At 40.4% G+C, this 14,117-nt stretch overlaps 1 protein-coding gene and 1 pseudogene across 1 annotated transcript; one reads left to right on the top strand and one right to left on the bottom strand.

Annotated features, from left to right (window-relative positions):
- Positions 1–343: 343 nt before the first annotated feature.
- On the bottom strand, positions 344–5,365 carry LOC103717548 (protein DJ-1 homolog D). Its single transcript, XM_008805985.4, has 5 exons — positions 5,208–5,365; positions 4,934–5,050; positions 4,337–4,777; positions 2,592–2,954; positions 344–833 (listed from the first exon to the last, which is right to left on the bottom strand). The coding sequence occupies exons 1-5, from the start codon at positions 5,262–5,264 to the stop codon at positions 645–647; spliced, it is 1,167 nt and encodes a 388-aa protein (XP_008804207.2). The 5' UTR covers positions 5,265–5,365; the 3' UTR covers positions 344–644.
- Positions 5,366–5,392: 27 nt separating this feature from the next.
- Positions 5,393–13,713, top strand: LOC120104302 (annotated as a pseudogene).
- The last annotated feature ends 404 nt before the right edge of the window (positions 13,714–14,117 follow it).

The following is a 14,117-nucleotide window of genomic DNA, read 5'->3' on the forward strand; positions in this document are numbered from 1 at the left end:
AGAAGTAGAAGGTTAATAGTCTGAATTAAATAAGGACGCCAACAATCACTTCTCAGTTGATAGGTTGGTTTTTCAAGTCTGCTGATGTAAGGGATGGATGATTGATGAAACAACAGCTTCTTATAATAAAAACAATAATTAAGAAAAAAAATCCAATGCTTAAGAATAAACAATTTTTACCTTACTAGAGACAATTATAACTAAAAAAAGGTAACAAATTGTTTAACCGAAGAATGATTCTTGATTCCGCAGTCATCTGCTTGAATATGTCCAACTGTTTAATAGGTGCTACTAATTTTACAAGAGACTGATATAGTGAATTAAATGATATGAGAAGCACAAATAAGAACAACAGTCAAAACAGGCATAACATTGGCATAGATGGGCATTGACTTGACAGAGGCAACCGATACTAATCACAGAATACTACATTCTGAACTCCCTGGAAACGAAAACAAGATCACTCACTACATGCAACTGATAATAATCACACAGTACAACTACATTCTGAAGTCTCTGGAAACGAAAGCAAGATCACTCACTGCATGCAGAGTTATGTAGATACATGGACAGTACTTTTAGAAGTCGCTCAAACAGGATATGAGTGTCCTTTGTACAGACAGATATTGTAACAGACTCGCGCATTAGAATGTGACCTTGATACCAAGCAAAGCCATAAGCTGAGATATGAACTCCGGGTGCCCAGGCCAAGCTGCACCGGTCACTAGATTGCCATCGGTAAAGCAACGATCTATGGGCTCGGGCTCCAACCATGTTGCTCCTGCCAGCACCACATTAAGCTTCACAGCAGGGTATGCTGTGCATTTTTTTCCCTGCAACATGGCAGGCACACCGACAATTACAATCTCTTGTCAACAAACAGAAGAAAGAGCATACATTTTCTCATTTGTCGAAAGCATGGGTATGATGTTTGGGATGGATTAACATGACACAACAGAAGGGGGGAAAAAACCTTTGCATAGATCTACATGTAGATAGTATATTTATCTCATGAAAGGGGAGTGCAACAGTCCGCTTCTCAAGACAGTGAACACATCTCATTGGAGAGGATTGTTTGCAGAGATGGAGACATCAGAAAAGTGACAAATGAAATTATGTAATGGATATCATATTTATTATACTAGAAATGCACAGCTAAACGAGTTCCAGTTCAAAGCATAATGGATCAACAACATCTAGAATATATAATAGATCAAGTGACACACCACAACATGCAGTGATTGTCAGAGTCCAACCGAGCTAGAAATCGTTTCCCAGTTATCTTGGGCTTACTTACAAATGACTTGTACAAGAATGACCAAGATAGGATCTCAAATATCATGACTGGACTTATCCATGACTAAGGACATATCATGATGATTACCTAAATGGTAAACTAACAACCATTCATGAATTGCCAATTATGTAAGTTAAGATATGAGTTGAAGAAGTTGATGCTTGTTAGTGCAAACCTTAATTCTAATATGGATGATATAAGATTATCTGGAAATTTAATTCTAAGATCTTTGACTTAAAAGGTCATTTATGCAGAACTTGAAAAAGTAGTAAAAACATCCACCCCATATTCTCTTATTTCAGCTAAAGAAAAATAAGTTCTGAAGACAACATTTATTAAGAACACAGAATTCACCATCATTTGCAAAAAATACTAGGTAGATGAATGATCACAATTGGGGATCTCCGACAACTCGCTCAGCAATGAGGTGTACCAATGAATCTGGAAGAAAGAATCTTTAGACAAGGCAGCTGAGAAAATATTACCTGCCGATCACCGACTTAAGAAGACCATTTAATAAGAAGAAAGGTAAAAGTGAAGGCTCCCCTTCTAGGAAATACATATTGACATGTTCAGCAAGTCCATGCAACTCTATAATCTTATCCATAAAGTGAAAAGAAACCAATATAGCACAAATTTACTTCTAATTGATTTGCTTTTGTTCCTCGATTCTCAAGTTTAATTAGGAGCCTATTTAAGTGTCAATATGGTACCTAAACTAGACAAGTTCTGAAGAGGGTTGTAGTAGGGGATTTGGTTGTTTAGTCTTTAAATGGACATGATGTTGAACTGTTACAAGACCATGTGAAGACAATTTCTTATATAGAGATGCATATGAATTATAATGAAGTATAAAACGACGAAACAAATCAAGGCGGCTGGTGGTGGGCATCTGAAGTCAGGCTGATCGGGTGTGCTCATTCAAGCGATGGTACAGAAGAAGATGAAATGAAGTGAGAGGCTGGGCGGCAGGGAAAAGAATCAAGTCGATTAGGCTCGACAATCTGCAGAAACAAAATGAAATCAGGATCTGGCCAAAAAAGATGCAATGCTATAGATACCATCACCAATCACCATCGAGAAAGAAGAATTTTTCTAGAGCACTTTGGGTTGGCAAGGCCTTAAGCGTACTTCTACCTAGGCTCTTGGGTAGCTTATTACTATCTTCTCTTTTTCATTCTCACAACTAGAGTACTTTGCTCTTGGCCATGATTTTAATCATCAAGATAACTGAAAATATCTAGAGAAGCACTACACAATAAAAGTATCATTTATGGAATTACTTGACATTCACCTTAAGAACTCCAGCAGCTGATAAGATCTGCTGTCCATGGCAAATAGATGCAACTGGCTTTCCATTAGCCATAAACTCCTTCACCAAAGCGATGACTTTATCATTTAATGCAAGGTACTCTGGGGCACGCCCTCCAGGTATCACTAATGCATCATAGCTCGAAGCATCCAAACTTTCAAAAGATGCTGTAAGGGTGAAGTCATGGCCTGGCTTTTCACTGTAAGTCTGGTCACCCTCAAAGTCATGGATGGCCGTTGGACACTTTTCACCTGCACCTTTGTTGGGGCAGACTGCATCAACCACGCAACCAAGAGATTGGAGTGATTGAAACGGAACCATTACCTCATAATCCTCCATGTAATCCTGCCACATTTCATATAAGAACAGTCTCTCAACAAAAGTTGCTTAAAAACATGAAAAACTCAAATGAACAAAGGGATGACAAGGCAAAGTGTTTATAGAAGTTTTTTGGTCTTTTAAAAATTCATACAAATCAGGATTCATCTTATTTACTGGTTCCATCATGTTCTACAAGTATGGAACTACATGAAGTTTTCCATCTCCACAAGAATGCTGATACACTGTGTCAAATGATAAATAAATTATATCTTGCATCAGAAGAATAGGTTGAAAATATTCAAGCCTTTGTATCTAAAAGACGTATGATAAAGAAAAAAGTTTCAAGCAATGAAAAGATGATCACCATAGAACCAGTAAACTATCAACATATTCTTTTGTTTGATTGTGGATATGATGACAAACATAGTCTGGAGAGAATGCTGAATGTTCACATTAATTAAAATGCTTCAGAATTCTGATGCTATTTTCCTGTAATTCAATATAATTTAAAAAGGTTGTGGATGTCAATGAAAAGTTATACACTAGTGGTGTTCGGAGTCATCAAAATGCTATTTTGGGTTGAAAGGTTCTAGAAAGGCCTAGGCTTGTACTAAAGTTGCAGAACTTAAGTTAACCCATTATGTTTGTAAAATGATGTCCTAATAGATTGACCTATCTACATTGACAAAAAGAATGTCTTCTTGGTAATTATCTACACTGACAAAAAGAGCATCTTCTTGGTAATTATTTCAGCAAGGACCCCCAACCTCGAGAGGCTGCATGGCTCTATAAAGCTAGATATTTGTATAAATGATAGAAATATTTGAACAGATGGCATTCAACTGACTTGGCAGCACAATGTAAATATGTAACTCTGAAACTGCAGGACGGCGAGAGGATCAAGATAAACGCCAGGTCAACAATATTCAGAGGAAATCAAGTATTTATAATGCTGATTACAGACTCAAACGCCATGTCAACATTTTTGACCCAGATCCCATCATCTCTGGATTTAATTAACAGTATTCCATGTCACGATCTTTAATTTGCAACAACAGTGCATATAAATAATTGTCCCACTACAACTTCAGATAACAAGGAAAAAAAGAATGTGGTGGAACAAAATATGCACTGTCAGTGTCAGGTAGATCAGTCATGCTAGTATAGTTAATCAGCACTAAATAAGCAGATCTAATTATGTCATTTCTATTTAGTTATAAGCTGCTTCTTGGAATAAACAACTGATTACCATTAAAACCACATTGACAGATCATTTAAAGGTTCGATAAATGTTCATAACATAGCCTGATGAACAGCCATCTAAAAACAGAATTCTACGGAACAAAAGAAATATTTTTTTGATTAGACATGATGCAAGTTTCCAAGAAATTATGTTGTGCGCGTACCCCACAGAGGAACAAAATCTTTTTATCGGAGCCCGTTATGGTGCCTCCCAGTGCTTTGACAAAAAGGCTGATAAATTCAGGATGACCTTCATATGTTGCTCCTGTTATAAGCTTACCATCAGCGACGCATTTCGCCATCGTCTCCGGTTCCACCCAGTCACCACCGGCAGCAACGAGAACTGGCTTTACAGGGGGATAAGCTGTGCACTTCCGACCCTTCACCAATCCCGCAGCTGCCAAGATCAGCTGTCCGTGGCAAATCGAAGCAATTGCTTTTCCAGAATCGGAAAACTTCGATACGACATCCAAAACCGATCCATTCATCGCAAGATACTCCGGCGCCCGGCCTCCAGGTATTACCAACCCATCGTATTTGCTCACATCAATCTCATCAAATGCTGCATTAAGCGTGAAGTTATGACCTCTTGATTCCGAATATGTCTGCAAACCAGGAATAATTAATGCAAGTCAAGAAAGGAAGTCAAATCTTCCCCCTAAATACTAGAAATGTAAATATCCTTCTGTAGCTGCTTCTTATTAGGGTCTTTCCCCTTACTTCCAAGCATAATAAGAAGACAAAAACATGTCCCCAATTACCTGATGGCCAGTACCCTGATGAACGGCGGTGCGGCAAATCTCGCCGGCTTTCTTTCCGGGGCAAACGGCATCCACGGCGATTCCATACGCTTGCAGCGCTTGGAACGGCACCATCACCTGCGAATCCTCACATAAATCAATTCCTGGAATAAATATCCATAGATCGATCCGCCGAGAAGGGAATCCGATCAAAGAAACCACAGGAATAACACTGGAGTAACCGATGAATAACTCTTGTACAAACGGAATGAAAGCAACCAGCGATCGGGAATACCTCGTAGTCTTCTACATGGTCTCCGCAGAATAAAAGAACCCTCTTCTGAGCTGCCATCAGTCTGCCCCTTCTTCCTCAAACCCAAGAACAAGAGGTGCGAGTCGGAGGAGAGTCCAGCTCATTTATACCGGGGGAGGAGAGAGCAGCGGTAAGCGGCAGGAGGGCCGCATCTCTTCCGAGAAAAGATGGCGATGCGAGTGATGTATCTTCTGTGGGTCCCAGTGGAGACTGGGCAGGTTTCGGGTTTCTAGTGGCTCAGCATTGTTTTGGGTAGGAGGACGTGAGAAGCTGATCCTTTCGATCCGTTGCTTCGAGAGTATAGCGTGGTGACGCCTAGTCGGAGCGTCTGGAGAGTGCGCGTAAGAGTACCACGTGGCATGCGTATGTTGTATTGGATAAGCGATTCGGGATATCCTTGCGGTGCGTGTTTTGCACCGCAGAGGACTGTACAGCTCCGGATTAAAATAAGCATCGCGTTCTTGAAAAGGATGGACTAAAATAATTCGAAATGTTTTTTGATGGATGTGGTGCTCCGTTGATTCTTTAGTAAGATCAGACGGCTATAATCATCTCCTTAGAAGCTGGTAGCTCGCCACGTCTCTTCCACTACGATGTGAAAATTAATTGAAATACTAGACATCTCATACGGTCTACCTGCCGTATCCAGCTAGGCGAATCTCGTAAATCCCAAGTACAAGCTTGATTTGCCGGCCGTTGCCCTTCAACGTATATTATAGAACAAAATATGGAGAGAACTTTCTTTTTACCACGTTTCGACCCCGTATCGGGACGAAGCTTCTCCTTTTCCTTGTAACTTAAAAAAAACAAAAAAATAAAAAAATAAAAAAAAATGCGGTTGAAGAGCTGAGGCCATTCGTGTATCCTTATCAAATCATTCTCCATCCATTCATCAGATTTTTCTCCTCTTTTTATCCATAATTTTTTTATTTAGATGGAAATACTATGATTATTTTGATCATTGCAACAATTTTGCATTCGTATTCGAATACAGAACCAAAAGTTACGTGATACGGAGTTTGAGCTAAATACATACTTAACGATTTATTGATACATACTATAAACTTTTTTAATACATTTCTAGCGGCTATCCGATATGTATCTTCATATAAATCGATATATATTTTTCAAAACTTGTTAGTCATCAATATACACTATATGGCTAGGTGATACACACTTCATATATTAGTCATCTAGCAACCTAATATATACCTATAGATAAATTAACACAGCTTCTAAAAAATAATGTTCACAAATATATAGTATATAGCCAAATAATATACATTCGTCAGCTTTTTGATGCATACTGTATGTTTTTTGATATATATCTAGCAACGATTGAATACATAGCTCCAAACAAATCGATAAATAGTGCTTCAGATAACAAACAGAGAAAACATCAACTAACAAAATGTCACGAAATCTTGCTGGAGCTAAGAAATAGTCTTAGTACAAAACCTCCCATGAATTGATTGCTTGAGCTGCTACCCAATCGACTGCTTGATTCGCTTGCAGAACACATAGGAGGCTTGGAAAATTGTAACAACAAACTCCCATCGCCAAATATCCTGCAAGAGTGGGTTAACCTGCACGTTGGAATAAGATGAATTGATCCAGAGGATAACAGTGGATGAATCTCCAACCCACGCCTAACAAGCTTTATAAGTGTATATGGCTGTGTGAATACTGAATACCACTGCGAGAAGCTCTGCGTAAGATACTAAAATTTTTGGAACTAATTTGCCGGCTGCTGATATCGAACCACCATAGTGTTCGCGAATAACATCTCTTTCTGCATCCTTATTATCCAACAAACAATAATGATAGGATTAGAAGAAGAAAATGAAGAGGCAGTACCTAGTACGCAAAATATGGTGAAAAAGCAACTTGAGAAGGCCCAAAATGAGTCGATAGATAGCTGCAGAGCTATCTTACCAACGCTTGAAACACACGACAACACTACAAGCTTCTTATTTGGTACTTCATCCGGATGGTTCACTGGTTGTAACCTAGGGTTCGGGTTTTGGTTCCCCCTCCCTCCGCGAGCTGTGGACAACCACTACAAGCGGAAGCGCGACGAAACTCCGGCGATCCGAGGTCGAGATCCACGCCTAGATCGAGCGCCTCAAGATCCTCGCCGGTGGCCCGGAGCTCTACCGGGACCTCGTCGCCCTCAACACCGTCCCCTTCATTGTGGGCCTCCACGACCACGACAACACCGACGTCTCCGTCGACGTCGTCGGCCTCCTCATGGACCTCACTGGCGAGAGGACGTCTTCGAGGACAACGACGAGCCCGCACGCTTCCTCGTCGACGCCCTCGTGGGGAATACTGCCCTCGAGCTCCTAGTACAGAACCTCGGCCGTCTCGCTGAGGCGGACCCGACGTGGTCGCCACCATCTACAACACCTTCGCCACCATCGAAAACTTGATTGAGGTCAGGAGCTCGTTTGCGAGCGGATCAAGATCCTGTGGTGTCTCCTGGGGAGGATCAAGGTCGAGAATTTGATGCCAACAAGCAGTATGCGTGGGAGATTCTCGCGATCTTGCTGCAGAGCAGCATGGCGAAGCAGAAGAGGCTAGGGCAGATGAACGGCGTTGATGCGGTGCTGCAGGCTGTGGCAATGTACAAGTCGAGGGACCTGAAGAGCTCCAACGAGGAGATGCTCGAGAACCTGTTTCATTGTCTGTGCTGCTTGCTTATGCCGATGGAGAACAAGGAGTTGAAGTCGGAGGGAGTGGATCTGATGATCATCATAACGAAGCAGAAGAAGTCTGCATATGGGTCGGGGAGCGGTCTATGGATGTGTTGGGGTTGAAGACAGCATTCGCTCCTTTCATGGATGGGGCAAGTCCTTTCCCGCTACCTTCTTCTGTAATGCTTTTCTATTTCTAGATTTCTTAAGGATGATTATATGCATTTTTTATTTATTGGCCCTTTCTAGAGTGAGCTCAACTGTCCATCCTTTTGCATCCGAGATGCCATGCCATGACCATAAATCCTCAGCAAGTGAATTTCATCTGGCAAATTTGGTGCTTTCAGTGGTCTTGCCTCTAATTTTACCAGTTCCATCCAAAAAATTAAAAAAAAAGAATCAGAAGTTAGTAAAAAGTAGAAAACGTGGAGAAACTATAAAGGGAAAAGGTCAGTAAGTTAAATAGGCATCGTCCAAATTCTATTTGGAACGGTTTTGATGTGTTGTTCCAGAAATTTTTTCATGCTAAAATTCTTTGAAACGTATAATCTTTTCAAATGAAAAGCTAAGGTGAAACCTGATTTATGATTTAAAAATGTAACGTATCGGTTTACTGTTTGATGGCAGCCTAATGTATGCCTGTCCATGAGATTGAGCATCATGATTATCAAGCTTACATCAAACATTTGCTTTTGCTATAATGTATTTTTGGGAAATCTAATGCCACAGATTTTAATCTTTGCAAGATACAAATTTGAGTTTAGTCTTGCTAAATGCTCCTTTCTATCCACTAGAAAGAAGAAATAGCAAGTGTTTGCATAGATTGTGCGTATGTATGACAATTGTTTCCCCTATAGTAGTCTTGGCTGAAAATTTAAGACATAATTTAGATTTTAGATTGTTTGTGGCTGAAACCGAAACGTTTCAATTTCAGTTTTGGTGTTTAGGTTGAATCTCAAAACCACATTTTTCATTTTATTTGCCTTTTGATAGTTGAGTCATCATTGAATTACTGCTTATGAAACCAGGGAAAACATAGTTGCAAATAACCCTTTGGAGAAAAGTGGTGATGAAGTGAAACTAGACAAGTAACTGTTCAGAATAGGATGTCTTATAGACTTGTCGCTTTCAGCTCCAAAGAAATTAGAAAAATTTAACTTAATTATCACAAGGTGGATTTTCAATTTTCTTGTTTAGTTTTCGTCAAATGGAAAAGTCTCATAGCTGGATAACTAGTACTTCATGGCTTTTGGATTTATCTTTACGTGACGGTCCATACATCTGATCCCACTGTCTTTTCCTCTTAAAATTGATAATTAGTTGTGTATAGATGTTAAAGTGGTTTGAGATAACCCATTGTAAAGTGCTTATGTTATATCGATGACCCGTGTATGGTGTTTTTAAAAGGGACATGTTATGATACAAAATTTTCAGATCCAAAACCAAGATGCCTTTGAATATTCCACATTATTATGTTGTCATTTGTAAAGATCCATAGTGACTCTGGCTACGTAAGCATCATTACAGGTATATTTTTTAAGTAAATTAGCTATACAAAAGAGGTTGACCAATAACACTTGGGCTGGTTTTCTGTTGCTCTTCAGGTGGTGAGTTGTAAGATTAATTATTCTTTCTTATTGTGATTCCAATCCTCCTCAAGGTCCTCCAAAGGGGTTATTTATTTTTCTTGTCTCACCATTTCAATTACATATCTTCACCTTCCAGCTTCTTGACGGTCGTGCAAGTGCGTACATGTGATATTTAATGCCACTTCATAGTTGCATGTGAAAATTTGACAAACACATGATTGATATATTGAATTACTTTAGTATCAGTTTGATGTAATCATGGCACAATGCTTGGGCGTTAAGGATTCAGGGCTTTGCTGGGAAATTTGTATATAGAACTAATTCAACAGTAGGACTAATATTCCAGTGCAAAAGCGAGGACATTATTGTATTAGTATCTCTCTTGTTTATGAAATTTAGTGTCTTTGAAAGTAAGGTATTGTTGAAGGATTATGACGTTATCAAAATATATACTTAAAATGTGTCTAGTTTCGGAACAGATCTATTTAAACTGTCATGGGAAAGCTGTAAAGATCTGAAATTGGGCCCGTCCTTGGGCCCAATGAACTGAAGTCGGCAATGGATGCCGACTTCAGTTTGTTCATCGTGGTCATCCCCACGATGAACACGCCGGCCGAACGGCCAGCGGATTCCCCTCCCCCTCCCCGCAAATCTCTCTCCCTCTCTCTCTCTCTCTCCCTCTCTCTCTTCTCTGAGAGCTCCATCCCAGCCCCATCCCTTCCCCACCCCTCTAAAAATTTGAGTTTTCCCCTCATCTTCTTCCCTCTTCTTGAGAGGATTGCCGGAGCCGCCGCCGCCGCTGGAGCCGCCAACGCCGCCTGGGATCCATCCGTTGACGACCGGAGGTGAGAAAGATATTTTTTTTTATCACTTTTTATGGATTTAAGGGGAGAAATGAGGGATGCCAACTGGTTTTCATTCCCCTGTTTCGGAGGATTTTTTTTATGGGATTTGACCGGCCGACGGTGGCCGGCCGGGGTCAATCCGGCCGAAATGAGTTCGGCCGGAGGTGGGCGAACAGGGGGGGCGAGCTTTCCAGCCCCGGCCTCCCTCTTTCCTCTTTTTCTTCTTCTCCTCTTCTTCTTCTTCTCTTCCGCCGCTCGTGACGGTGGGGTAGCCGACGGCGGCTAGCCGAGCGCCGCCGCCGAGGGCCACGGTCGACCGCCGAGGGCCGACCGGAACCACCAGCCACCCCCCTTCTTCCTTTTCTCTTCTTCTTCTTCTTCTTCTCTTCCTTCTTTCTTCTTCTCTTCTTCTTCTTCTTCTTCTTCTTTCTTCTTCCTGGGTTTGTTCTTGCTTTGATTTCCGTGCCTTAATTGTGAACCAGACTTTGAACCGGGTCTAAACTATGAACCGGTTCCACCTATTCCGTGAATGGGGTTTGATCCAAGTTTGAGTGAATGGATTTTGATTAGGGTCTGAATCTGAGTCAAGAATTTGGGTTGGGGATCTGTGTTGGGCTGAGTTGAACCTAATTGGATCTGTGGGCTGGGTTGGTTTGGGCCCGAGATCGGATCTGGACCTGTAATCTGGTTTGGTTCAATTGGGCCTAATCTGTGTTGAGCCACAATTGGTTTTGGGTTTAAAGGATTCTGATTTTTGGGATTTAGTTTACTTGTTCTTAGGGTCTATGTTTGATTTTGGGGACCCATTCTTGGATCTATGAACTTAGGAGTTTAAGAGGTTGGAATTAGTTTAAATTATGTTTCTTAATTAATTAAATAATTAATATTTATGTTTAATCAGGGGTTCGTGATATCTGTGGCAGGGATTTTTAAGCGAGCCCAGGTAGGTGACCTATTGCTTTAAAGTAGAATTTTAACATGTATCTTGCATATGTCGATGTTATGATTTATTATTGGCATTATGTGTTAGATTTAGAATTAAATATTTAATTTCATAAATTGTTATGTGCTTTACTGTTGGGAGTATGATTATGACTTTGATATAGAAAGTTGATTTATTGATTTTTAAAATCCGCGTGACTATAGTCTAGGCCCCGCCAATGGGATGATACGTTGGCCCTGTCGACTTGTACTGAGGAACTAGTTCCGACACCGCGACCACCGGTGATCGAATAGTGGCGGCACAGGGGTGCGTTTTGCTCTTCGGAGCGGCTCGGTGGAGCGTGAGTTTGGCACCAGGGGTTGCGGCACAGTGGTGCGTTGGCTCAGTGGAGCGGCTCTTCGAAGAGTTGTATTGGCACTTCGGTGTAACCATGCCACTGGGTGATGTGGCCGTAGTCATGCGGTTGAGTTATTTTGAGTCTTGGATTGAGTTTACGGGTTATCGTGTGGATTTTTGGATTTATGAGTGTTAGTTGCTTTTCATATGTATCATGACATGTTATATGATGACTTTACTGCATGATGTTGCCTACTGAGCTGTTAGCTCACTCCTACTATTTACATTTTTTTTTACAGGTGATGATATATGACTATGAGGATTACGGGATGGAGTGATCATGATGTATTTAGCTAGTGGATATTGACTTCTCCTTTGATATTTGCATATGTAGACATTTGAATTGAAAGTTGGAATTTATCTTTATTTAGCTATTGATGTTGGATCTGATCTGTCTGCCTTGCGTGCCTGCGGGGTCCGCCCTGCAGGTGCGTGGCGTCTGCTCGCGCCCCCGGCCCCGGGTTCGGGGCGTGACAAAAGCGATTGCATTAACGAGAATAAAAATGAAGATGGAGAAGAAAATAATGACTCTAAGATATCGTGTCTTGTATTGCAGCTACAATGCCCAAAGGAACATATAATTAACCGCAGACCAGAGTAGGATATGTGGAAAGGCTTCAGATTGTAAACAAGCATCAAAATAAAGATCAGCTAGGACATGGTTTTGAAAAGTTAGCTTCTAAGATTGATGTTTCTCATGATGAGAATAATTGTTTAAATTCAGGATGTTGAACCCAAATGCATTGGTAGACTTGGAGGTTATTTTTTTGCTGAGGGGTAATGCATACAAATTGTCAGTTTTCATCATGATTTTGACTTGCATGTAGAGTGGTGCAAATATACTCTGAGATGTATTAATTGAATTAATTTGTTCAGCATTGGATGGACAGATTATAGCATTGTTTGCATTTACAGGTCTGTGGTTTTGTCTTGTTGAAAAAATGATATGACTTCTATCTCTTTCTTACAAATGCCTTATATATAGCGCATGATATGCCGTACCGGCTCGAACAGGACCGTGTGAGGTGTATCGTACCGTACCAGTTCAGTATCGGTACCGGTACGGGTGGCGTACCGAGTGTCGGTACGCCAAAAAAATTTCGTCCATACCGTACCGATACTGTGCTAGCGTGGTACTGGTACGGGGTCCGATACCGAGACGACGAACCTTGGACTATGACGATACTTAAAATTTACGTTCCATGCGAGTATTTTATGTTGAGGGTTGTTTTCATATTGCCTTTTTTTGACTGTGCCCCTTGTTCTTATGTCTGTGTTCAACTTAATCAGGGATGCATTCATAGTGCTTTTTAAATTTATCAAGCCTTTGTTCTTTCTACATGTTATATTTTGTATCCATTGTTTGCGTACATTGTTCGGTCATGCATCTTTTTTATATAATTTTTAGATTCTTCTGAGCAAGTAAAATAAGAAAAAGAGCTACCAAAATGAGTTGGAAGAGCATCTGATTTCACTGGTTGCACCATTATTTGGCAAGAAGGCAAGTGGATCCTGGAACTTCAAAATTACTGTTCTCTTGTGTCTTGCTTGCCATGTGTTTGTTAAATTGTAAGTTAATTTGTTTATGACTGTGTAATTAACCATTGGAAGCAAGTGTGTGCTACACCATATTATTGATAATGATCTAGGTGAAGTTGGATGGAGTAATTGTATGCAAGTAGTTGGCCCTGATTAATAAGAATATATGATGTGGACTTCTCTGTTATTGTACCGGCAGATCCTTGATGAGATTGAAGCAAATGACTATAATAACTTCACAAAGAGGGCTTATGTCAGCAAAGAAAAGAAGATAATGGCTCTGCCTATTGCCTATGGAAGATCCCTCATCAGTCCTTCTCCAAAGCGGACTTTATAACAGAAGTGCGGAGATTAACATATGTGGCATCCTCAAATTAGAAAATGCAGCAGCTTACTCCACCTTTTTATTTGCTGCTACATAGCCATGTATAATAATGGAAACGAGTATATTCCACTAAAAGAGAAGTTGATTTTTTTGTTCTCTCTTCTTCTCTTGGTTTTTTTTAATTCATCAATGGCAGTACGGTGATGGTTCCCGCTGTTTTGCTGAAAAAGAACAAAAAAGCAAACTTAATAACCGGCCCCTAAAAAAAACAAAAAAAAAGACGCTGCTTTCACATGTTAAATTATTGAAAAAAATTGGATGACATCGGAGCTTTTTATATCCATTCAAATCTAATCATAAACATCACGATCGGTCTGTGGTAATCCTCAATAGATTCGTGCTGCAATATCTTCTAGTCCACATAGGTTATGTGTCGGATTTGCTCTGATACTATTTGTAACAATGCAAAACCTCATCCAAAATGGTTAGCCGGAAGATATTATTTGGGTTCCTTGATCCTATATAAATATTCAAGATCTATCTGGCGAATAACTGATGT

The sequence above is a fragment of the Phoenix dactylifera genome, chromosome 17, assembly GCF_009389715.1.
Source record: "Phoenix dactylifera cultivar Barhee BC4 chromosome 17, palm_55x_up_171113_PBpolish2nd_filt_p, whole genome shotgun sequence".
Lineage (NCBI taxonomy): Eukaryota > Viridiplantae > Streptophyta > Magnoliopsida > Arecales > Arecaceae > Phoenix > Phoenix dactylifera.